Below are 27,562 nucleotides of genomic sequence, written 5' to 3'. Positions count from 1 at the left end.
TTCTTCATACACAATACTCCAATAGTAAGTTTATCCTAAGCGGAAATGAGAAACTAGATCCATCAGTACCAAAATCTAGCAATTTCAAGTACTAGCAAATTCCAAGATCACTTTCCACTGTTCCGTCACACACACTAGCAAACATTGCTCTTGCTACCCCCTCCTTACTCGAGCTTCCCTTTACCTTTATCTGCAGTATAAGGAAATGCAAATCTATAAGCAAACGCTTAGTAAGTACCATCTACTCACAAAACCATGCATTTAAGAGAACATGCTTTTAAAACTACTTGGGAAGAAAACAACCAAACATGCACTTGAGTATAGTTCACACTAAAACTCATGCTTTGTAAATATGCACATGTTATGTATTTTTAAAACAGGTTTATAGTGAAAATTATCAACTTCAACCATGCTAGTAAGGTACTGAAAACAGAAATCTTAGTATATCATAGAGTTCATCAGCGCTACACTTTACAACTCAAGTTCTCCACTTAATGATGATTTTACTTTAACAAACCAATGAACTTGGAAACTGTATAATACATACTAGTGAAAATAATAATCAACTTCTTTGGGCCCGGCAATGTACCACTTTGCGCGCATCCTTAATAAGATCCGAGGTAGCTAATCCCGAACTCATTAAGGTACTAATAGGCGAACTTATGCCAAGGGCAATCTAGGAGTCCATCCCATAGACATTGGTCCAGTATATGTCACTTCAAAGTAAAATAATTTCTTTTAATACTTCTTTCTTATTCTTGCACTAATTTGTTATTTAGTCAAACACTTAGTGTGCACTTTAACCCCGTACTTGTAGGGAAACACTTTAGAACCCTTGAATTTATGCTTCTTAGTCCCAAACTAGATGGGAAGCCATTCAAGACCCTCTACATATGCTCTTAGTCCCAAAACTTAGGGGGCATCTTACATATCATAGCATGTGCATAACATATCATAGCATATAATTCCTTTAATATGCATAATCTACATTAACTACCACAAAAGGGTCTTTTCACATGCATAACGTAACAACTCATACTGCAGGTGAGAGATACTTACTTCCTTTTTCTATTTCTTACTCTTACACCCTTAAGGTTTAGGGAGAACAACCTCTATTGGGCGCCTCACCCTCCAACTGGACCTTCACACGTGTACCATTTCCTTGGAAAAACCCTTCTCTTAGATTTTTCCCCCTTGAAAATCTTTAAAACGTGGAACCCTAGGGTTCTTGGCCGAACTTGCAAAGAAGAAGGGAAGAATTCGGCTAAGTATGGGGAGAAGAGAAAATGAAGATATTTAGGTTTTAATCTCATCCCTCACCTTTTATACTTAGTGGAAGTTGAACCATGTCTTCCCTCAAGAATCTGCTTATAAGGAATTGTTTCCTATTACCAATGTGATGCTTACCACCACCCTATTGGCAACTTAAACTAATCTCATGTAAGAGGTCTTGGGTTCAATCTTAGCTTGGGCCATTTATACATATATTTTTAGTTATTTTCTCTTATTCTATTTATTTTTGCTCTTTTGAATTAGAGAAAATTTATGGGTGTTACAATCCTCCATACCTTATAAAAAGTTCGTCCTCGAACTTAGAACAATTGTGGATACTTCTGTCTCATCTCGTCCTCGCGTTCCCATGTTGCTTCTTCATACCGTTGATTTTGCCATAGTACTTTTACTAAAAGTATCTCTTTGTTCCTCAACTTCTTAACTTCTCGATCTATTATCTGAATAGGTCGACTTTCATAGCTGAGATTCTCTTGAACTTGTACCGTCTGTGGTTCAATCACTTGGTTGGCATCGGGAGCATGCTTCTTCAGCATTGAAACATGAAATACATTATGAATAGCTGACATTTCCTGAAGTGTCCTAACTCATAAGCTACCTTGTTAACTCTTCTAATGATCGGGTATGACCCCACATATCGTGGACTCAACTTTCCTTTCTTCCCAAACCACATCTCTCCTTTTGTAGGAGCTACTTTGAGGAACACTAAATCTCCAACCTCAAATTCTAGCAGTCTACGGCGCACATCCGCATAGCTCTTCTGCCGGCTCTGAGCAGTTTCAATTCTCTGGCGAATGTTCTGAATAGCTTTGGTGGTGTCCTCAATAAGGTCTGTTTGAAGTCTCATTTCCTTCTTTTCACCACCTTCATACCAACAGATTTGAGATCTACATCTCCTCCCATATAGAGCTTCATAAGGTGTCATTCCGATAGTAGCTTAATAGTTATTATTGTACGCAAATTCTGCTAAGCATAGGTATCGACACTAGCTCCCTGTGAAATCTAAGGCATAAGCCCGTAGCATATCCTCTAGCACTTGATTCACTGGTTCTGTTTGCCCGTCTGTTTAAGGATGAAATGCAATACTAAACCGCAGCTTAGTGCCAAGAGCTTTCTGAACACACTCCCAGAAGTTTGAAGTAAAGCGACCATCTCTATCAGAAATTATAGTCTTAGGTACTCCATGTAATCTAATGACCTCTTTTACATACAATTGTGCTAACTGCTCAATAGAGTAGGATGTTCTGATTGCTAGGAAATGAGCAGACTTAGTCAATCTGTCCACTATTACCCAGATAGCATCATAACCGTTCGTAGTTCTGGGTAATCCTACTATAAAATCCATAGATATATCCTCCCATTTCCACTCTGGGATCTGTATAGGCTGCAGAACTCCGCCTGGTCTTTGGTGTTCTGCTTTAACCCTTTGACACGTCAGACAGGTACTGACATATCTTGCAACATCTCTTTTCATTCCAGACCACCAAAAGCATTCTTTTATATCTTGGTACATCTTGGTAGAACCAGGATTCATTGCATAGGGTGTGCCATGAGCTTCATCTAGAATTTTCTTTGGCAATTCCTCTTGATTAGGTACACAGAGACGATTCCCATGGTATAAAATCCCACGGTCTGATACTCGGAACTCTCCATTTTCTCCTTTCTGTATCCCCTGCTTGATCTTCTTAATCTCACGATCTTCATCCTGTCCTTTCTATATATCTTCAAACAGAGTTGACACTAGTGTCAAGGTGGAGAGCTGCCCAGTAATAATTTCTAGCCCAAAGTTTACTACTTCCTTCTGTAGGGGTTGGGACATAGCAACTAAGGATAATAAAGTGGCGCAAGATTTCCTACTTAGTGCATCTGCCACTTTATTCGCCTTCCTTGGATGGTAAAGTATTTCACAGTCATAGTCTTTGACTAGTTCAAGTCATCTCCGTTGTCTCATGTTCAGGTCTTTCTGAGTGAAGAAGTACTTCAGACTCTGGTGATCTGTGTAAATCTTGCACTGAGCTCCATATAAGTAAAGCCTCCAGACTTTGAGAGCAAAGACTACTGCTGCTAATTCAAGATCATGAGTGAGATAGTTCTTCTCATAATTTTTGAGTTTTCTCGAGGCATAAGCAATGACCTTTTCATTCTGCATCAGTACAGCTCCGAGTCCCAATTTAGAAGCATCCTTGTATATATCGAAACTCTCGCCGTTTTCCGGAAGAGTCAGGATTGGAGCACTGGTCAGTCTCCTTTTCAGTTCAATGAAACTCTTCTCACAATCCTCTGACCACTCAAATTTTCTATTCTTTCTGGTAAGTACTGTCAATGAAGAGGCGATCCTTGAGAAGTTCTCTACAAATTTCCTATAGTAGCCCGCTAGTACAAGGAAGCTTCTGATTTAACTGACATTCTTGGGTCTATTCCAGTTACTTACAGCTTCTATTTTTGTCGGGTCTACCACGACCCCATCTTGAAAATAATGTGCCCTAGGAAGGACACTTGGTCGAGCCAAAACTCACACTTAGAGAACTTCACGTACAACTATCTCTGTTGAAGATTTTGTAATACTGTTTTCAGATGTTCAGCATATTCTTCCTGAGTTCCAGAGTATATAAGAATATCATCTATAAAGACGATCACAAACTTATCCAAATACTCTTTGAATACTCTGTTCATCAAATCTATAAACGTAGTAGGAGCGTTTGTCACTTCAAAAGGCATGACTACAAACTCGTAGTGTTCATACCTCGTCCGGAATGTCGTCTTTGGTACATCATTTGTCTTCACTTTCACTTGATGATATCCGGACCGCAAGTCTATCTTGGAAAAGACGGTGGCTCCCTTCAACTGATCAAATAGATCATCAATTCTCGACAAGGGATGTCGGTTCTTGAACGTTACTTTGTTCAGCACTCGGTAGTCTACACACATTCGCATCGACCCGTCCTTCTTCTTTACGAACAATACCGAAGCTCCCCATGGTGAGTGACTAGGACGAATGAAGCCCTTATCGAGTAGCTCCTGTAACTGTCCTTGAAGTTCTTTCAATTTTGTCGGAGCCATGCGATAGGGTGCCTTTGAGATTGGATGGGTACCAGGAATGAGTTCAATCTCAAATTCAATTTCCCTATCCGGAGCTAAGCCTGACAGCTCATCCGGAAATACTTCCGGGTAGTCACATACAACCCTAACTTCCTCTAACTTTTGCTCGCTTTCTTGCTGGGTATTAACCACATGAGCTAGAAACCCAACACATCCATCGGCTAATATTTTTTGAGCTTTAATGGTCGATAAGAATTTCTAAGTTCTCTTCTTTGATTCTCCGATGAACTCAAACTTAGACTCTGCCTCGGGTTGAAATAAGACTCTTCGCTTACGACACTCGATGGAAGCATCATACTTACTCAGGAAGTCCATCCCGAAAATGACATCATAATCAGACATGTTCAGTATTACCATATCACTGTACAGTTCTCTGGCTGAAATTTCGACTGGCACAGCACGTAGCCAGTGCGTGGATGTCATTATCTCTCCCGAGGGTAGCATCGTCAAAAATTGTCCGCTTAGGACCTCCGGAGGCATACCTATTCTTTCAGCAAATGTTATGGAGATAAACGAATGAGTTGCCCCAATATCAAATAGCACAGTAGCATACTGATTAAAAATGCATATCTAACTTGTGACAACCGTAGAGGCGTTTGCTACCTCCTCTCTGATAAGGGAGAAAACTCGAGCATTTGTAAAACTTGGTGGAACCTCCAGTCTGCCTTGGCTGATATGAGGACCCTCCAACGCGGCCTGCATCTGGTGTAGCTGTGCCTGCTTGCCTCTATATTGCACAAGTTGTGCGGGAGGTAGGTTGATCTTGGTCGGACAATTCCTGGTCATATGCCCCTCTTGACCACATGCATAACAGCTACTCTTGCCCTTGCGACAGATTCCAGAATGCATCCTTCCACATGTGGAACATGTAGCATACTTAGGTTGTTTGATTACGGATCCTCCCTTCTTATCACCCCACTGCTTCCTCTTGGAGCTCCCTTTCCAGGTTGGCCCATGACTCTGGGGTTTCTGAGTGCCAGAACTCCCTTGACTTTTATTCTCGGTTAGTACTAGCTTCTGCTGCTTGATACCGTTCAGAAAATGCTTCGTGATCAGGACACTACTAATCAGCTCTTCTGCAGTCTGGGGTCGGTTAATTCCACCAGTCACATTTAAAGCTATCTCCGACCTCAACATTTTGAACATTAGCCTCACCCTTTCTTGTTCTGTACTAACTAGCTCAGGGCATAAGCGAGCTAGTCTATCGAATTTCTTCATGACTTCATCTACTGATAAACTTTCTTGTCGAAATTCCGTGAACTCATCATAATGCTTATTTGTGACTCGCATATGGAAGAATTCTTCGAAAAATTCAGTCTCGAAGTCAAACCAGGCCATTTGATCCACTTTTCGTTTGGCCTTGACCCGTTCCCACCATATTCTTGCATCACCAGCAAAACAGAATGAAGCACATTTTATCTTTTCCACTTCCGGCCAGTCCAGCAACTCCATTATGCTCTCTAGGGTTTTGAACCATGCATGAGCATCCCATGGTTCATTGGCGCCAGAGAAATTCTCTGGTTTCAGTTTCTGCCACTGGATGAGGTATGCTTCTTGCCTCACTACCTTTGCTGGGGCTACAGGCGTAACTGATGGACCCTCGGTCGAATTCGGTGCCACTACATTGGCCTCCGGTGGGACTACAGAAGGAGTTCGCTAGTTAGCCATCAGGGTGGCAATGACCTGCTGCTGCTCTGCCACTTGTCTTTGCAACTGAGCTACCACTTCCAACAAGTTGGGTTGAGGTACATGCTCCTCTTCCACTGGTTGAGGTTAATTAACCCTTGACTGTCTAGCCGGTCATCCTCTGGTCATTCTACATATCATAATCAAACCAGTGAGACATACTTCAGCCCATCCATATTCCTTCTTACTATCATTAATTAATACTTCAAGTATAAGCAGGCCTAATCTCATCAAGCATTTCTTACTAATCATGACAGAATAAAAGAAGATGCATAAAAGCTATGAGAAGGTACTTTCTTACTTGGAGCTGTAGGATCAATGCTTGATGTGTGTGTGACGAAAGGGTGGAACTTGCTCTGATACCATACTGTAACGACTGCCTTTCTCTTACCCTAACTTAGGGCACGAACGTTACCTTTATCTTAGTTTTTTTTTTGACCTTGTTATTTGCAATTTGCTTGATTCAGAAATCTAGTCTGAACTTGCGTGGCACACGGTCGTGTAACCTTTCTAGAAGCTAAACCTTACATGGTCGTGTGTGGCACATGGCCATGGGACTTTTGCATAGACTAAACCTTACATGACTGTGTGTGGTACATGGCCATGTGATTTTTACAGAGACTAAACCTTACATGGTCGTGTGTGGCACACGGCTGTGTAACTTTTCCAGAGGCTAAGCCTCACATGGCCGTGTGTGGCACACGACCGTGTAAATTTTCCAGAGGCTAAGCCTCGCATGGCCGTGTGTGGACACGGTCGTATAACTTTTCCCGAAACTAAGCCTCACATGGCCGTGTGTGGCACACGGGCGTGTAACTTTTCCAGAGCCTAAGCCTCGCATGGACGTGTGTGGAACACGGGCGTGTAACTTTTCCAGAGGCTAAGCCTCGCATGGCCGTGTGTGGCACACGGCCGTGTAACTTTTCCCGAAGCTAAGCCTCGCATGGCCGTGTGTGGTACACGACCATGTAACTTTTCTAGAGGCTAAGCCTCGCATGGTCGTGTGTGGCACACGACCATGTAACTTTTCCAGAGACTAAGCCTCGCATGGCCGTGTGTAGCACATGGCCGTGTGTAGCACACGGCCGTGTAACTTTGGCCAAGAGGGAGAGAGTTGGGGTCGTGTGACTCCACACGGCCATGTCATAGGCCGTGTGGGGGCACCCCCTGCACCCCAAAAGGAAGTGATTCTCCCCTTGTACTCCTTTCTTGGCTTATCAATCTATCTCATTACTTTATGAGGAGACTTTGACAACTAATTACTAACAACTGAACATTCTTCATACACAATACTCCAATAGTATATTTATGCTAAGCGAAAATGAGAAACTAGATCCATCAGTACCAAAATCTAGCAATTTCAAGTACTAGCAAATTCCAAGATCACTTTCCACTGTTCCGTCACACACACCAGCAAACATTGCTCCTGCTACCCCCTCCTTACTCGAGCTTCCCTTTATCTTTATCTGCAGTATAAGGAAATGCAAATCTATAAGCAAACGCTTAGTAAATACCATCTACTCACAAAACCATGCATTTAAGAGAACATGCTTTTAAAACTGCTTGGGAAGAAAACAACCAAACATGCACTTGAGTATAGTTCACGCTAAAACTCATGCTTTGTAAATATGCACATGTTATGTATTTTTAAAACAGGTTTATAGTGCAAACATCAACTTCAACCATGCTAGTAAGGTACTGAAAATAGAAATCTTGGCATATCATAGAGTTCATCAGCGCTACACTTTACAACTCAAGTTCTCCACTTAATGATGGTTTTACTTTAACAAATCAATGAACTTGGAAACTGTATAATACATACTAGTGAAAATAATAATCAACTTCTTTGGACCCGACAATGTACCACTTTGCGCGCATCCTTAATAAGATCCGAGATAACTAATCCCGAACCCATTAAGGTACTACTAGGCGAACTTATGCCTAGGGCAATCTAGGAGCCCATCCCATGGACCTTGGTCCAGTACATGCCACTTCAAAGTAAAATACTTTCTTTTAATACTTCTTTCTTATTCTTGCACTAATTTGTTATTTAGTCAAACACTTGGTGTGCACTTTAAACCTGTACTTGTAGGGAAGCACTTTAGAGCCCTTGAATTTATGCTTCTTAGTCCCAAACTAGATGGGAAGTCATTCAAGACCCTCTACATATGCTCTTAGTCCCAAAACTTAGGGGGCATCTTACATATCATAGCATGTGCATAACATATCATAGCATATAATTCCTTTAACATGCATAATCTACATTAACTACCACAAAAGGGTCTTTTCACATGCATAACGTAACAACTCATACTGCAGGTGAGAGATACTTACTTCCTTTTTCTATTTCTTACTCTTATACCCTTAAGGTTTAGGGAGAACAACCTCTCTTGGGCGCCTCACCCTCCAACTGGACCTTCACACGCGTACCATTTCCTTGGGAAAACCCTTCTCTTAGATTTTTCCCCCCTTGAAAATCTTTAAAACGTGGAACCCTAGGGTTCTTGGCTGAACTTGCAAAGAAGAAGGGAAGAATTCGGCTACGTATGGGGAGAAGAGAAAATGAAGAGATTTAGGTTTTAATCTCATTCCTCACTTTTTATAGTTAGTGGAAGTTGAAGCATCTCTTCCCCCAAGAATCTGCTTATAAGGAATTGTTTCTTATTACCAATGTGATGTTTTACCACCACCCTATTGGCAACTTAAACTAATCTTATGTAAGAGGTCTTGGGTTTAATCCTAGCTTGGGTTATTTATACATATATTTTTAGTTCTTTTCTCTTCTTCTATTTATTTTTGCTCTTTTGAATTAGAGAAAATTTATGGGTGTTACAAAATCATGACTTGTCTATAAAGCAAATAAAACCAACAAATCATATCTTCCTTTAATCATTCAAAATGTTAGAAATCAAGTCCAAACATGTGTTCCTAAAAAATACTTAACTAAACCAATCAAATCAAATCAAATCAATATTTGATTCCAAAAAGTCAAATTCATTAGTTAGATAGACCATATATAAGATATGACTGAGGGGAAGCAAATAGAAAAATTGTTCAACCAACTTAATTCATAAACTATGCATGTTTAGGATTAGGTTTATATTTCTGCTTAGTTTATAAAGGTTAGTTAAAAAGGTTTACTAAACTCTAATAACATAGCATCAGAATGGTATAGTACATCAAAAAAGTTTTGTCAAAGGCATGTCTAGGCTGAATCTTGTGAATATATCTGGTGCACTAGACTTAGTGGATCTGACCGAAACTACTCCAATCAAACATGAGCTAGTTAAACCAAAATCTAGTATTAAGTTGTTTGGGCAGGACTATTTTGGAAAGTATTTAGAAAGTGATCCACCGTTAATACACAAGAAAATCATATGCCTGGTCACTGACTGAAAACTTATCTTCAGGAAGCTTGCTTGATTAACTCAAAACTAAGTTTGAATCTAATATTAGCTAAACAACCTTTTCGATAAGTTGAATCAATTTTAACTTAACCAAATTAAAATATTAATTCTAAATTAATTAACTCTTTAATTTTGGATTAGTTAAAATTGAATCAATATTGAAAAAATTAAAGTTCAAACTTAAATCCAGAATTGATTAAAAAAACTTAATTAAAATTAATTTAAAACTTAAAAAAAATAATTTAAAATTTTAATTAAAATTAATTTTTAAAAAAACTAAATTAAAATTAATTAAAAATTTAAATTTAAATTAATTAAAAAAACTAAATTAAAATTAATTTAAAAAACAAATTAAAATTAATTAAAAAAATACTAAATTAAAATTATTTAAAAACTTTAATTAAAATTAATTAAAAACTTAAATTAAAATTAATTAAAATGTTAATTCTAAGTTAATCAAAATTAACACTTTAATTATAACTTAAACTGAAATTATTAATTAACTCAAAATTAAAAACTAATTAAAACTTAACTCAAGTAAAAAATTGATTTTAAATTTAAACTAAACTTAAGTCAAACGTAAACTAAACCAAATTAAATTTTAAAAACTTATAACTTAATTAAAAATTTCTATTAAGCAAATTTTGGTCTAACTCCTATATTTTATATAGGAATCTAAAGATCTAGATAAATAGATTTTAGACAACGACTACTCCAAGCATATGACTGAGGATCATCACAAATTCACTAGTATCAAGTTTAAAAATTTAGGTTCAGTTGCCTTTGGAAACAATGACAAATTAAATGTAATTGGTACAGGAGAAATTCAATTACAATCTAGTATATCAATTAAAAAAGATTTACTTGTTGAACATTTTCATTATTATTTGCTTAGTATAAGTCAATTATGTGACTCTGGATTTAAAGTAAAAAATTTTATCTTCTTAATGCCAAATAAGTTACACAAACTCACCTAATATATTATTGAAAGGATTTAGAGATAAAAATATTTATTCAATAAATTTACCAAAAACCTCACACAAATATTTTTTTGACACAACACAAAGAAATATGGTTGTGGCATAGGAGATTAGTTCACACCCATATTAGAAATTTACTTAAATTAAACAAAATTAGTTTAGTTAGAGGTTTACCTAAATTAGGAATCCTTGAAAATAAAATATGTAATCCCTGTCAACAATGAAAACAAATTAAATCCACTCATAAACTAACTAACCAAAATAAAACTAATAACTAATCAAAATAAAACTAATAAAATACTTGAATTGTTACACCTAGACTTATTTGACTCTCATGGAGTTAAATCACTAAATAGAAGTCTTTACTACTTAGTTATAATAGATGATTACTCCAAATATATCTATGTAAAATTTTTAACTTATAAATATGAAAATTTTGAAATATTTAGTAATTTCTACAAATAAATAGAAAATAAAAAGAAATTAAAATAAAGAAAATTAGAAGTGATAATGGAGAATTTAAAAATCAAAATTTTACAAACTTATGTTTAGAAAATAGTTACCATCATGAATTTTTATGTCATAAAACCCCACAACGAAAATGGATTAGTAAAACGTAAAAATAGAACTTTACAAGAAGCTGCAAGAACAATGCTAAATGAATTTGATCTACCTAGATATTTTTAGGCTAAAGCCATTAATACGACTTATTACATTCAAAATAAAATTATAATAAATAAATTTCTAAATAAAATATCGTATGAAATTTATTTTAATAAAATTCTAAACATTAAATACATTAAAGTATTTGAATGTAATGTACATATTTTAAATCTTAAAAACTACTTAGGGAAATTTATCGTAAAAACACAACAAGGAATTTGTTTTTGAATACTCATCCACAAGTATAGCCTATAGGATTTATAACAAATCCACTCAAAAAATTGAAAAAATAACTAATATAATTTTTTGATGAAAATACCAATTGAAATAAACATATTAGTCTTGAGAAAACCAATTAATCAATCTAATTCAATATATCAAGAAGAAGAAGACTAATTATCACAAAATGAACCATAGAAAAAATCAACTCAAGAACTATCCAACTAAACCCAAACCATCCAACAAGTCAAATTATAGGAAATCCTGACTTAAAAGTTTAAACTAGGTCAACTTTTAGAAATTTAAGTCAAATAACCTTAATATCTAAAATTGAACCTAAAACAATAGATGATGTCTTATCTGAACCTGATTAGATAATTGCCATGCAAGATGAGTTGAGTCAATTTGAAAAAAAAACTAAGTATGGGATTTAGTCCCTCCACCTAAACATAAGTTAGTTATTAGTACTAAGTGGGTCTTTAGAAATAAATTAGATGACAAAGGAGAAATTATGAGAAACAATGTCTGTCTAGTTGCCAAAGAGTTTAGTCAAGTCGAAGGACTGGATTACGATAAGACTTATGCCCTAGTAGCTAGGCTTGAATCCATAAGAATGTTGTTAGTCTATGCAACACACAAAGGATTCAAGTTATATCAAATGGATGTTAAATCCGAGCTCCTAAATGGCCAAATTAAAGAGGAGGTCTATGTAGGTCAACGACCAAGCTTTGAAAATCTAGAATACCCAAACCATGTTTTTAAACTAAAAAATGCATTATATGGATTAAAACAAGCACCTAGGGTCTGGTATGAAAGACTGCCTAGTTTTCTAAATTCGAAAGGGTTTAAAGAATGTCAAATTGACCCTATACTTTTTATAAAAACCTTTGACTCAAACATATTCATAGCCCAAGTATATGTAGATGACATAGTGTTTGGGTCAACTAACTCAAAATTTTTAAAAGAATTTATAACTTTAATGGAAAATGAATTTGAAATAAGTCTAGTTGGAGAATTAAACTACTTTTTAGGACTACAAATTAAACAAACTAAAGAAAGAAACTAAGTACATCAAATTAAATACACAAAAGAACTAATTAGAAAAATTTGGTATGGAACACTCTAAAGAACTAAAAACACCTATGGCAAGTAACATAAATCTAGAAAGTGACCAAAATGTTAAATCATTTGACTTAAAACACTATTAAAGCATGATAGGTAGCTTACTATACTTAATTGCAAGTATACCTGATATATTATTTGTAGTAAGTATGTGTGCTCGTTATTAAACATGCGCTAAAGAATCCCACCGACCTTATATTAAAAGAATAATTGAATATCTAAAAGGTACCATTAATGTAAGAATGTGGTATCCAAGAACATCACATTTTAAATTGGTTGGCTATTTTTGATTTAGATTATGTCAACTATAAATTAGATAGAAAAAGTACTAGTAGAGATTGTCAACTACTAGGATCTTCTTTAGTTAGCTGATTTAATAGAAAGTAATATTGTGTTACCTTATCTACTACTGAAGCCGAATATATAGCAATGGACAAATGCATAGCTCAATTGCTATAGATGTCCCATACCTTAAAAGACTTTAATCTAGATTATAAAAATCTAAAAACCTATATTGATAACATAAGCTCTATAATCTAACTAAAAATCTAGTACATCACTCTAGAACTAAACACATAGAAGTTAAACATCATTTCATTAGGAATCATGTCACTAAAGGAAATATCAAACTTAACTATATTGATTCAAAATCTAACCTAGCTGATATATTTACCAAACCTTTACCTGAAACTGAATTTAGTAACTTAAGAAAATAATTAGGTATGTGTTTTATAGAATATGTTTCTTTATTTCTTAACATATTTTTGAAAATTATTAATTATTTTTTCAAAATTTCCCTTTCAAAATTTGTTTTCAAAATAAATTTTAAAATATTTTATCTTTTTGGGGTAGTCTAGGTCTTACCGTAGAATTGCATCCTCCTATAGTTCTAGCAGCCAGCATCTCACAAGCACAGTAGGATACCTTGCTTGTGTATTTTGAAATATAGAATGGTGTGAGATGTTTAGGATTTAGCCTAAGATTTCAGATGCTTATGTCAGTGCATCGTTATAAATCTGGGCTTTAAATAATACACATTGATCAATTTGAGTAATCTGGCTAGTAATAAATTAGTTAGAAATAAACATTCAAATTGACCAACCTGAATCAATAGTTGCTATCTTGTGATAGTCAGCTAGATATGAATGTTAGATATTTCATCATAAGGATATTTTTTTCTAGATTTTAAAATAATGATTAGACTTTTAGGTATATATCAATTTTAGGGTGAGCTTCAATATCATTTTTTAAAAAATTTCAGGACTAAGAAAATTCAAACTTAATTTTTTAAAAATTATTTTCAAAATTTACATTTACCAAATTTTCTAAATTATTTTCAATTTTCTTTACCAAAATTTTAAATTATTTTCAAACTTTATCTTTACAAATTTTTTAAAATTTTTCTTTAAAAATATACCAAAAGTTTATCCTTTCAGAAACTATCTTTTCTAAATTATTAAATACTTTTAAAATTTATTTTCTCAGAATTTATTAAGAATTTTCATAGTTTTCAAAAGTCTACAAATTTTCAGAAAGTATCCTTATAATAATTTTCTGTATCATATTTGTATTTTTTAAATCTCACTGTCTTGGATTTTGCTTAAACTTTTTTAACAATCATTTTCAAAATCATCTTAAATCTCACATCTTCAATGGTTCGAACTTGTTTTCAAAAGTTTAAAATTCACTAAGCCTTTTGGATTTTTCTCCTCGAGAATTTCAGATATTTTTCTCTAAAACTCCATTTTTAAACTTGTTATTTATATTTCCCCTATTTTGTATGTGTGTCGAAGGAGGAGAGATAGTGAATTCAGAGAAAATTGTTAAACTCAGGGGGAGAGTTAAGTTAGAAAATGTTTGTTTATTTATCTTTTTCATATGTTATTAACTTAATTATGAATTTTGGTTACTAAACATCAAAAAGAGGAAGATTGTTGATGCAGGGTGTACCAGAATCGAACCTGAGTTTTGATGTTGTCAAAGGTTCCAGTTAAGTCTTGTTACAATCTAACAAGTTGACTAAATGTACAGGCTGTTTACTCAACAGGAAAAGTCTTAGCAGATTATGGAAACTAGGCAGGAAACCCAAGTAGGTCGAGAGGACCTGATACTTGGCAAGGAAGCTTGATAGGTCTGGAGAACTGAAGATCAAGGAAAAGTCCTGGTGAACTGATCCGATGCTAAGCGACAAAGTTCAAACAAGTCTTGAGAACCAATGTTTAGCAGGTAGGTTGGGGTAAGCAATTGAAGAGGATCAACAGTGAGATCGTATTCCGGAAAGGAACAAATTCTAGGTCGCTGATCCAACTGAAGAAACCGAGAAGGTTTCCAAGTTGAGATCAAGATAGTATTACTGTCAAATATTACTCATGCATTATATAACTGTGCTAACCTTTATTTTATAAAGATATGTACTGTTATATACTGTTTAACTCTGTTTTGTAGGAACTGGCTTGATCGGTCGACCGAACACAAGGATCGGTCGACCAAACTAGGTTGACCGAGACCAGAGATTAGATTAGACCAAAGTAGAGACCGGTCAATGCCTGATCGGTCGACCGAACTAAAAGATCAGTCGACGGAACCTTGATCATGTGGCACAGATCAGATCAAGCCGAAGCAAAGAAAGAAGCCAAGTTGATTATCGACAGAACATGGGGATCGGTCACCGAACGATCACCGTATTAATTAACACTTAATAACGTATCTCGGTGAATAGGGAAACTATACCTATCTGTCGATCGATAAGGGGATCAGTCGACTAAATCATTAACTGCTCATAAATGTGCAAAAATCAAATCTTGGCGAAGAAGGAATGGTGCGCATTCAGTCGACCGATAGGAGGTTCGGTCGACCGAACTGATTAGTCGACCGAATGGTTTATCAATTGATCAATCAAGGCTTATATAAGTAGAGATTGAGATCATTGATTTCCATGTCAACATCGTGCAAAGCTCCTGTTCATTTTGCTACTCTGTGCTTTACCTTCCCAAACAAGCTGCTTCATCCAGAAGTACCGATCCAACCTCATCTTCTATCTAGTGTCAATATACTTATTGTTTATGCTTGCATTGTTTTAATTTTCAAAAGATAGTAGTGTGTTACTACCTTATATTCTTCATATTGTATACATTGCTTCTTTCTGAAGATTTCGGAAAGAAGAGTTTTAGTGCATTGGCCAACTATGCGATCAAGAGATTGTGGGTCTTGGAATAGGAGTCGACCTATCCAAAACGAGTCCTTTATTTTCCACTGCACTACTCTTGTTTCAATGTCTAAAAAGAAAAAAATTTTAACGTGCGATATTCACCCCCCCCCCCCTTCGCAACTTTCGATCCTTCACATTACTTGAGAATCATCGATTACCTAAATCAAATTAGATTTTCGTTAATAACTTTAGATGGATAACTCGATTAAGTTCTGTCCAAGCTTAGTCTAGCTAGTCGGAGCAATTCGGTTTCACAAGAAATTGTCTAGTCAGTCGAACTCATACTTCATTCGACTAGACTTGAAGGGGAGGCTTGTGATACGGCGAGTATTAAAAGTTGCCACGAATGTAAAAGGGGATCAAAATGACATGCTAAGTTGGGTCAAAGTCAAGAGAGGTCAATGATCATCTCTCTCATATCAAGGCAGACTAAGGACGCCTACACAGACCAGGGTTGTCTAAACACGGCTGCCCAGATAGACGGGGCCACCCAGACAAACAGGACCACCCAAACAGATAGGGTCGCCCAAACAGACAGGGCTACCCAGATAGATCTAAGCCACCCAAACAGAGTCGCCAAACAAACAGGGTCGCCCAAACCAAACAGGGCCACCCAGACAAACTAGGACCGCCTAAACAGGGTTGCACAAACAAGGCCGCCTAGACAGACTAGGGCCACCTAGATAGAGTCGCTAGACAGAGCCATCCAAATAGACCAGGGTCACCCAGACCAGGGCCGCCAGGGCATCCGACTAGCCAATCTTCCTGACCAAGCAAAGCATCCAACCAGCCAATTTTCTTGGCAGAGCAGAACTAAGTCAATCCATATATTAAAAATCCATTAGACTGTTGGGCACATCATCCCTCTTTTAGTTTCATCTACTGATACCTAGACAGAAGTAACATGACTTTTGATATTTTTATTTGAACATGATCCTCTGATACCTAGACAAGAGTATTATGATCCTCTGATATTTTTTATCTTGACATGACCTTCCTTTAAAAAGTCTTGCCCCGCATGTAAGGAAAAAGAGGAGGAAAAAAAGAGAGAGTGAAAAGAAGAAAAAGGAGAGAGACTCCTTATTGCATACATTTATTTAATTTATTCTCCTATACTATTAATCTTCTTTATTCAAGAGATTATCGGAGATAGACTTGAGTAGTTATAACCCACATTACGACGAGCTCACCGATCTATCCGAGGACACCTCCTGAGCTAGGATATTTGCCCCTCGTCCATTTCTCACGCGTTTCTTTAATCTCCTATTTAACCCACTTCTTATTACATTTTATAGACCGGCCTCAAGTGTCGAAGTGCAAGGTCAAGACAACTTTGTTCTATTTGTAGATTCTTCCAACGACGGGGCAACTCACCCACTCCTCCTAATTTTTAGCTTGAAATCTTCTTATGGTCAACACACACCACATCACTGATAGTCCACACTTCTCAATTTCTTGACAAGATTAAATTTAAATTATTAAAGATAATTCCCAATCAAACGTACTCTTAATATTATTTTGTTAGTTTTTTCTCGACCCCTTTTCGTGCTTGCATTTGTCTTTTTGTTGTGGCTTGCATTTGTCTTTTTGTTGTGTAAAGAAATTGAAGTACTATTGTTCGTGAAAGTGTTTCACAATCAAATTAGCTGTCAAGAAAAAAGTGGATTGATATAATTCAATTTTAGGAAAAAAAAATTTCTCCACTTTTGAATATCAGAATGAGCAAAAATATAATCACATTTCATTAAATTGTTTAGTAATTTAGTTTGATGCTCTAAGAACTACAAAATAATGTCGTATTTTAGCTATTTCACTAAATTATTTGGTCTTTTTTATACTGATTCAGCCATGATATGTATTTTTATTTTGAAGTCACTTTAGTATTTTTAAGGTGGCCTTTTTTTTTTAATCCCTCTGTATTTGACCAAGTAGTTCAAAAATTTATTTTTAAAAATCTATAATTTTATTATAGAAATCAGTTGTCTGGCAAATAATTGTGAGGGTCCCCGTACAAGAGCTTGTTGGGGCACATGGCGGCGACAGGCGCCGCCGACGCCATGCCCCGGCGAGCAGTTTCGGTCTTATCCTCATCTGTTTCGTGGATCGGTTTTGGCAATGATTGATCTCCTCCTTGACTCGATCTGTGTAACTAAATGTTAAGATTATGATTTGCGCTGCTTCAGATCAATGAATCAGATGGTGAGCAGATTGTGAAGAAGTCGAAAAAGCCATGGCATTGGCTCCCGCTGCGAAGGTAGCGTTGGGATCCCTTGCTTTTGGGATCTTCTGGATCTTGGCCGTCTTCCCCGCCGTCCCCTTCCTGCCCATCGGGCGCACCGCTGGTTCCCTCCTCGGCGCCATGCTTATGGTCGCGTTCCGGGTCATCTCCCCGGAGGAAGCATACGCCGCCGTCGACCTCCCGATCCTCGGCCTGCTCTTCGGCACCATGGTCGTCAGCGTCTTCCTCGAAAGGGCCGACATGTTCGAGCACTTGGGGAATCTGCTCTCCTGGAAGAGCAGAGGCGGCAAGGACTTGCTGCTCCGAGTCTGCGTCGTCTCGGCTGTCTCCAGCGCCCTCTTCACCAACGACACCTGCTGCGTCGTCCTCACCGAGTTCATCCTCAAGATCGCGCGGCAGAACAACCTGCCCCCGCAGCCCTTCCTTCTAGCCCTAGCTTCCAGCGCCAACATCGGCTCTTCCACGACTCCCATCGGCAATCCCCAGAACCTGGTCATTGCCGTCCAAAGCAACATCTCTTTCGGGAAATTCTTGCTGGGCATCCTCCCCGCCATGTTTGTGGGAGTGCTCATCAATGCCGGCATTCTTCTGATCTACTACTGGAAGCCGTTGTCCACGGAGAAAGATGTCGAAGTGCTACCCACCAAAGTCGCCGCCGCGTCTGCTGATGCCGTTGCGGCTGACCAGTATGTCGCATCTCACCACCGGTTTACGCCCGCGACGATGTCTCACGCCCCTTCCACAAGTCCTCAAGATTGGAATGCCACAATTGAGTCCGTCGTGCTGTGTTCATCCACCAATGGCGATGCTGCGCATCTCGACACTTTGAGGAAGAGAATAAGTACCAATGAATCTGACTTCCTCTCCAGTACATCCATCGGCAAAGCTGAGTCGACAATGCCATTAAATGGATCGAAGGAGCTAGTTGCTGGAGCTCCGCCAATCAGATACGAGAGAAGCGGCAGTTCATTGAACGGGATGAAGGATGCTTTTTTCTACTCATCCATGGAGAAGGAAGTTCCAACGGAGAGGTGGAAGGTTTTTCTTTGGAATGGGTGTGTCTATCTTGTGACTGTGAACTTTTCCTCTTGATGTCGTGGTCCGCCATTGCTGCTGCTCTTGCTCTAATTGTACTCGATTTCCAGGATGCCCGTCCTTCCCTCGAGAAGGTAATAACAACATTTCATTTTTCTCTGAAAATTCATATGAAAAGTAAACCTTTTGCTGTTAGCTTTTGCTTAACAAGCAACAAAGTTGCGTCTGTCCTCGAACAACTTTGTTTCCATTTGTCAGAAGTTCATTGCTACTGTTTCTGTTTGATTACTTTTTGGATTGTTGACTTAGATCATAATGCTTGTGAAAGCAGGTTTCCTATTCATTATTACTGTTCTTTTGTGGGATGTTCATCACTGTTGATGGCTTTAACAAGACTGGCTTACCAAGCGCTTTGTGGGATTATATGGAACCCTATGCGCGCATCGACACTGCTAGTGGAGCTTCAGTCCTAACTGTTGTTATTCTTTTTCTCTCAAATGTTGCCTCCAACGTACCAACTGGTATGATATCTTAGACCTTCTTATTGTTCATAGATAATGGAAGATTAGAGGTGTAAGAACTGGGTTTTGAGTGCTTATCAGCAATATGAGACTTCCAAATATTGGTGCTGTTGAATTTGTTGGTTGCATCCATGTGATGCTTTGTATATTCCTTGGATTATACATTGAGATTTTCATTCAGATGTGTCGAGCAAACAAGAGACATAATAAAAGATGTTGCATTCATTTTTATTTTCATGGCCTCTTTCTTATATGCATACACTGTCCCTGTCTAACAATCATGCTTGATAAAACTTAGAATGTTCTGTACTTAGAATCCTTGTTTCTCATATTTTGACAGATGAATAATGTTGCTTGGCAAAACTTAATCTTAACTATCCCTCTCTTTGCATGCTTGTTGTCTAACTTGTATATATATATTCTTGCTTCAGTCTTGTTACTTGGAGCTCGGGTGGCAGCTTCTGCTGCAGAAATTTCTCCTGGTGAAGAGACCAAGGCATGGCTCATGTTGGCTTGGGTCAGCACAGTTGCAGGAAACTTGTCACTTCTGGGATCTGCTGCCAATTTGATAGTATGCGAACAGGCTCGCCGGTCTCAATCTTTCGGCTACAACCTCTCTTTTCTCACCCATTTGCGATTCGGATTCCCATCGACAATCATTGTTACAGCTGCTGGGTTGCTGTTTATGACATGAGAAATTATAAGCCATCAGCCAAGATTGTAGGTAACAATAATGCATTTGTGTTAGAGTAAGATTGTTCTCCTTTTGGCGTTCATGTATTATTCTTTTCTGATTGTAGAGCATTGTTGAACAAGAATGAATAATGCTTCTTGTAGAGCGGAGCCTGAATTAGTTTATTGGTTTCACAATTTACATCTCTTTCAATAATTCTTGTCATTCATATTCAAGGATAGATGAAGAGGTCCCTTTAGTGCAATGGTCAAATTGTTGCTATGTGATGTTAACGTCACAAATTCAAGTCGGAGAAATAATCTCTTGCAAAAAAATACAAGGCAAAGTTGCATACAAAACACCCCATGAACATGTGTTTAGTTGATCATGTCAATTGTAATACAATTCAAACGACTCTGCTTGTATTTTAGAAGCTATGTGCATTCGGTGTATCACTCTCGAATTAATTCACTAAAATAATCTATTTATAAGAGAAAATGAGACAAGAATTTTATAGTCCAATTAATTAATTAGATATCCTTTAATAAATATTTTCACATGTGAATAGAAAGTAAATTGGCCCAGATTAAAAAAAAATCTTAAAAATGCATAAAAGTATAATATGACATATAGAAGATCTCCTGATCCAACCAAAAGTGGATCAGGGATGATTCACTCTTAATTACGATCGAATTATAATTGTAATTTGATTGTAATTAGTTGTAATTTTTTTATGGATTCATCGTCCCCACTCTATTATAGTTTGGGTCAGAGTGGATGGTTGGAGGTCATCCGGAAACCGCTGGAAGTGGACAAGTGTCTAGATTACCGGACGCTGAGTAGGAGGTGGCCTCTGGATGACCTTCGGTCATCTATTCCAATCTAAACTATAATTTAATAAGGACAATGTGCCCATAAAAAAAATTGTAACTAATTACAACAGTATCATAATTATGATTTTTTTAACCAGGAGATATCACTATGACATTCTACTAATGTAATTTTAATTATCTTTTGGAAAAGGACGAATTGTATAAAAATAACAATGAATTCATCACTGTTTGCGTCATATTTAATAATAATTTATTAACCTAACATTTACAGCCCAATTACCTACTCTATTGGCCTCAACTATTCTTTACATCGTCTAGTTCAGGAAACAGGATACGCGCTGAGCTGGCACATTTCAACTGCCAAATCGAAAATGTCGCGGTCTCCCTGTTCCACGTGTTCCTGTCATCCGTTATAATTCCCTGTATCCTGTTAAAGCGTTAGATAGATTTATCTTTATTTTTGGCCTAATTACGTTGCTAATGTCTTAACACAGAATTAACCAACCAAACCCCACAAAATCCGCCGATTAGGATGTTGGCGATCCTGCGGCATCTAATTGCAATAAATTAGGCATCCAAATACCGTTGGTACCACAAATGAGTGGACGAGATGCACAATTTGAAATTCTTATTTACAATTCAAATGTATAGGATATTTGTCCACCTTATAGTTCGCTTCCGCCTCTTTTCTTCTTTCACACGCTTTCTCTCGCCCTCGCCTTCGGCTTCAAACCCTCGCTCTCTCAATCGTCGCCGAGTAACGAAGAGCAGCTGGATTCAAATTCCGATCACGCGATCGATTTCATCTTCCTTTTGGTTTCTCTGCCGATCGTCGGTCCGTTGTTCCCCCATATCGATGCCGGCCTCCTCGTACGCTGCGGCGCCGACACATGCGGCCGCCCTCCTTGCTCCTGGTTTCAGGTTCCACCCCACCGACGAGGAGCTCGTTAGTTACTACCTCAGGCGCAGGGTCTGCGGTCGGGCCCTCCACGTGGACGCCATCGCCGAAGTGGAGCTTTACAAATGCGAGCCGTGGGAGCTCCCTGGCCTCTCCCGCCTCCGTAGCCGTGACCTCGAGTGGTACTTCTTCAGCCCGCTCGACCGCAAGTACTCTAGCCGTTCCAGAACCAACCGGGCCACCGCTCAAGGGTACTGGAAGACCACCGGGAAGGACCGCGACGTCTCCTGCGGCGCGCGCGTCGTTGGCATGAAGAAGACCCTTGTTTACCACTCCGGCCGCGCCCCTCGCGGCACCAGGACAAACTGGGTCATGCACGAGTACCGCCTCGAGGATTCCCAGCTCGCAAAGTCCGGGATTCCGCAGGTACGGTTTTTAAGCCGTTTTTTCTCTTCTGTGTTTGCCTGTTTGAGAGTGGTTGAAATTGATTTCTTTTGGGTTGGGAATCGGGAAGGATGCGTACGTTGTGTGTCGGGTCTTCCAAAAGAACGGTGCTGGTCCACAGAATGGGGCTCAATATGGGGCTCCGTTCGTTGAGGAGGAATGGGAAGAACAAGAGATTGCTAATGGAGTGGTCCTGATGCCCGATGCTGAGGATGATGATGATGCTGTTGACGCTCATGATCAGGAATACTTGGAATTCAATGATCTTCTTCAGGTAACATCTCGGCTGTCTTCTTAAGCATGGTTGAAATAAAAAGGAAAAAAAATGCTTGAAATGTTACCATGTGCATGAATGCTGCTAAAACAAAAAAGAAATATGTTGAAACATGTGTCTGTTTGAATATCTTTGATAGTTCTTCAGTTCGCAATTTTGGGATAAAAAGATTGACATGGTATGGACATATTCAATTACCACCAAGAATCATGGAATTGGACAAGTTGAATCAATTAGAATTAAAGGTGGAAGAGGTAGAGTCAGACCAATGAAAACTCAAGTTAATATAATAAAAACGTCTAATTGATTTGAATGTTACAAGTTGTCTTCCATAGAGCTCAACTTATGGGAAAGATCCATGCGCTGACCCAAAATAGTTGAGAATTAGACTATCTACATGTTGAAAGCTAACACAACATAGTATTGGTTTTGACCAAACAAGAAGATCGGGGGAGTAAAATATAATGTGCCTTCATTATTGAATTGCATGATCACTGTTAAGATAATCAGGTTAGCAGGGAAATGCGTATTCATTTTTGTGCAGCCGATTATCTTCTGCCTGCTAATTAGATGTTGTAAATTGATATATTTCCTCCTCTATTGAAGATTATTAAATTGACAGTGAAAATGCATATGCATGCATCTGGCCATTATATGCCTGTATTAATTTTCATAACTTCCCAAGATAATTCAACATTCTTTTGGTTTATGTTTCTTGTAGCAACTATATTTATACATTCTCAGCATTTTGTGACAATGTAAGAGCATGTCATATTCATAAAGGATATTATTTCCTTGGTCGTCTTCATTTCAAATATGTTTTAACACAAACTAATATACTAGAGAATTTTTAGATATACTAGTGATTATTAATCAATTTATTGTAGTTTTTTCTATTCAATTTATTCGCACATGGGAAAATATGACATAAGTTCAATATTCCCATCGTACATGGATTTAACTGCATTTATTCTTTTTTATCTCCTATTGATATTGTCACAGAATTGTGCATATGCACACACTCAAGATCAGATTCTATAGTTTCTCTACAAATGACATAAGGGCTTATACTCTAGCTTAATTCATTCACAACAAAGAGAAGGATTCTGATGTGAATGTCTGCAATTTTCTTTATGTTTTAAACTTTTCTTTCGTTATAAAGGAACAGAAGTTACTTCGTGAATTTAAGATATTCCCAATTTGTCATGTGTCTTGATCTTTGTCATTTCAATTTTGCAGGATCAAATAGTAAGTTGGATTTTTTATGTTCAATTTCTTTTATAAACTTAAACCAGTCTTGAGAGAGTTACCTGAAATGAAAATGGAATTACTGGAGTGCTTGGACTAATGAATATGGTTCTCCAAATGACTGTATTGATAGTGGAATATGGCTGACTTTATCCTGGTTGATAGCAATGAATTTTACACTTATTTATGTTAGTTACAAATGAGATATTCCTCCTACCTTGGTCCATGGCATATCCAGGGATGAGGTAAGTTCTCTCTCTTTGGTCATTGCAAAAGTTCTGCCACTTGATAGTCTGATCTTTCATTAATTAGGTCAACGGATATTCAGTAGATAACTTAACTACTTAAGTGCTTTGATTCTGATGGTAATGATAATTTAGAGTGTCATTATTTTTTTTGTTTGAACTTTCATTCAATGGATAGTAGTTTTTTTCCCCATCAATGGATTTCTAGATTCTATTGGGATAAATTAGATCGTGTTACCACATTATAGAAATGCTGACTGGCGTGTTCTAAGGCAGGTATACCAATTTCCCATGATTATGTCTCTGTAAATTTGGGAGCTGTAACATACATTGACTACTAACTTTGACCAGTTGTTACTCTCCGAGGCATTTATTTGGGAAGCTCAAGTTTGTTAAATATGTAATGTTCATAAACTTTTTCTAATAAATATATGCTGCTTATTCTTTATCTTAGGACATTTATGCTGTATCTGTTAAGTGATTAAATTTCTGAACAAACTGTACTGCCTAGTCAATGTCTCAACACTCTCCAGGCCTAGTCAGTGGCATAACTTCCCTGACTGCTTGTTTACATCATTGCCTTTAAGAGTATCTTTTCTATTGGTAGTTCTAAGTTCTGGAATTGACCTTGTATTTTTGTTTTTGTTACACCTTTCTGAACTGTGATCATTACTGATTTATATCTATGGATAACTTTCAGGAACAGGAAATGTTTGTCCAACAAGACGGTGCTGTTCTGGATACTAATAGGCAAGGAAGTGACAATGATCCAGAAGATCCTACGATTGTACTGGATGAGATTCTTAAAGATCCAAGTTTCATGGATGATGTGTTTGCGTACATCAATCAATCCAAAATGCAGAGTGGTCCGACACTCATGGATGATTCAGGAGAGCAAATTCTCTTGAAAAATTTATCTCATAATGATCCAAGCCAAACTAATGAATATGTTGAGCTTAATGACTCAGAGAATGCTATAAATAAGAACTGGAATTCCAACGAACGCTATGCAAATTTTGTCACCGGAGAAGGTGAGAGTAGCCAGTTATATAAAAGGATTGAAGCCGAGTTACTTGATTCAGCTTACCACTGCTCTGATCAGCATATATTGTTACAAGATGTGCAAGTAGAGGATGACCTTAGTATGCAAACAACTAATCTTCCAATCTTAGCCGATGGACATGGTGTTGATCCACAAGACCAAGACTTGATTTTCTATGATGCTTCCTATCCATCCAAAGCTGAATTAAGTTTTGAGTTAAGCGATGTAATAGATAAATACTTTGATGCGATGGAGAATGATCTACCATATGATAATATCAGCATTTCAGAAAATTCTGAACAAACAAATCCCTCTGGTTTACACCATTCTAATATTAAGGTCGACACTGGTCTCTTCTTAACAGATTTTTAGATAAAGTTTAAGATAATTGCAGTAGGATTACAGACTAATTTTATTATATGAAAATAGGTTGAAGGTTGCAAAAGTCTCGCAGATAAAGCAATTACTGAATTGCCACACACAAATATTGGAGCTGGTGCCGTATCAGCTTTACCTGATTCTGACTATGGTTTCAAGAACAAGTATGAAGCTATTCCTGTGTTACCAGGTATAATACTCTTTTTTTTCAATCCTGGATAAAAAATTTCATTTTTAGAGAAATGTGAAAAAGACATTTTTTGCCCAAATATCTTATGATAATTGCCCTAGTTGACACTGCTCTAATATGTTCTTGTGAACTTCAAACTGCAAGTGTTATCCTACATTCAATTCAAACAAATATGGTGTAAATATGAATTGCCGCGGGATTTATCAATTATTTCCTAGAATGTAAAAATTCTGTCAATTTATGGTGCAAATGTTGCAGTGAACAAGGATAGTAACACAACGATCAGAAGTCGTCTAACCAACATACTGGGATCGATAAGCGGCCCCCCAGCATTAGCTGCAGAGGCTCGCACTAGTTTTGGAAAATATGCACGACAAATTTCAGGCACCTACCAAGTTAACGAGCTCCGCGTCTCACCAGCCATGGTCCATCTACAGAACACCTTGCAGGAGAATGGAAATGCTGGCCTGCTCCTTTCTTACAGCCTTCCGGATAATAATGCTGGTCGGAAAACTTCAGGTCTCAGGCCGTTCAGAAAAATACATGAGTTGGCTGTGTCATTGCTGCTTCGAGGTGGCTGCTATCCTCTGTTCTTGTCCGCATTGGTTCTCACTGTGAGCTATGGGGTGGGGATGTTCATTTATGACAAGAAATAGGTCTATATATGTGATAAAATAAATCACGTTTTTGGATACGGCCGTTAACTTAATTGGCATATGAACCGGATCTTAGGCTGTTGACATTTGCATACATTTGTATAGTAATGCTGCTGCTTTGGCTTTGCAATCAGCAATTTTGGGCTATGAATCATCCCTCTTTTGTGCATATGATCCATCAAAAGCTTGCTAATTCAAATTGTTCTTCCATTTTTCCCTTTAGATTTTTGTTTCTTGTAATTTTATGTTGATCAGATTGAATACGTAGCCTTGAATGAGGATTTTTTGTAGTTACTTTTAAGTAAAGATGGGAAGTTATCCTCGTGCCTTGATGTGAATTTATAATTATTTCTTATTAATTATTTATAATATTTTGACAATCCAAACATATTAATTATTTATAATATTTTGACAATCCAATTATAAAAATAACTACTCTACATCTATTCCATCTTATTAAATAAAAAAAAAATTGCTCCTCCCTATTCTTTATCTATATCTATTTCTTATCAAATAAAATTGAAAAAATAGTGTTCTTTATACTAAACTTACTGGGAAAACTTATTCCAATCCATATCTATTTCACTTGGTGGACGGGCTTTCCAAAAGAGTTCATCTTATAAATTTTAAAACCATTCATAAGTAACTTAGACGTTTAGACATCCAAGTATCAAAGGAAAAAAAAAATGCCAACTCCATATCAACAAGAACCAGATCCAAGAAAAATAAACTCAAAAACAAGATGAAAGCGACTTTGATGTTGAACTTTTCATGAGCTACTTTCATGATTCATGGGTATTGGTTGAATAATTGATATAAAATTTGAATACTAAAGGATTGGTTCATACTAAGACACCTGTTTTAGGAAAAGAAGCTACACCTGGCAAAAATAATCTCTGCAGCAGAAGTCAATCGAGTGTTCCACCGTCAATGAAATCCACTCGCCATGCAGTTACAAGGATAATTTGTTCATTTACGGGCCGACAGATGCATTTATTCCAATGAACGAATGTCAAAAGCTTGTTTAGTAACGATGTAATCATAAATATCGAGCCCTATGTACTGCCAACCGAGAAGCTTAGATGCATATGAAGCTGCATGTAATTCTTGCTTGATGAAATCCACCAGCAATCACCGATGAATTTCCGACAAACATCTGCATAAGAACATACTACTAATGCTGGAGGATAACGTGGCCTGCCTTCCATTTTC

The 27,562-nt window shown here is 37.3% G+C and overlaps 1 protein-coding gene and 1 pseudogene across 2 annotated transcripts; both read left to right on the top strand.

Moving 5' to 3' along the window:
- Positions 1 to 17,676: 17,676 nt before the first annotated feature.
- LOC122032654 lies at positions 17,677 to 20,339 on the top strand (annotated as a pseudogene).
- Positions 20,340 to 21,673: 1,334 nt separating this feature from the next.
- LOC122031747 (NAC domain-containing protein 53-like) lies at positions 21,674 to 26,519 on the top strand. Of its 2 annotated transcripts, XM_042590868.1 has the most exons (6): positions 21,674 to 22,299; positions 22,388 to 22,591; positions 23,831 to 23,839; positions 24,785 to 25,465; positions 25,556 to 25,694; positions 25,953 to 26,519. In XM_042590868.1, the coding sequence occupies exons 1-6, from the start codon at positions 21,832 to 21,834 to the stop codon at positions 26,348 to 26,350; spliced, it is 1,899 nt and encodes a 632-aa protein (XP_042446802.1). In that variant the 5' UTR covers positions 21,674 to 21,831; the 3' UTR covers positions 26,351 to 26,519. The 2 variants fall into 2 exon arrangements, with proteins under 2 accessions (XP_042446802.1, XP_042446803.1); XM_042590869.1 differs by lacking the exon at positions 23,831 to 23,839.
- Positions 26,520 to 27,562: the final 1,043 nt, after the last annotated feature.

This window comes from Zingiber officinale, chromosome 11A, assembly GCF_018446385.1.
Source record: "Zingiber officinale cultivar Zhangliang chromosome 11A, Zo_v1.1, whole genome shotgun sequence".
Lineage (NCBI taxonomy): Eukaryota > Viridiplantae > Streptophyta > Magnoliopsida > Zingiberales > Zingiberaceae > Zingiber > Zingiber officinale.
The sequence above is the reverse complement of the archived record's forward strand: the minus strand, read 5'-3'. Positions and strand labels throughout refer to the sequence as shown.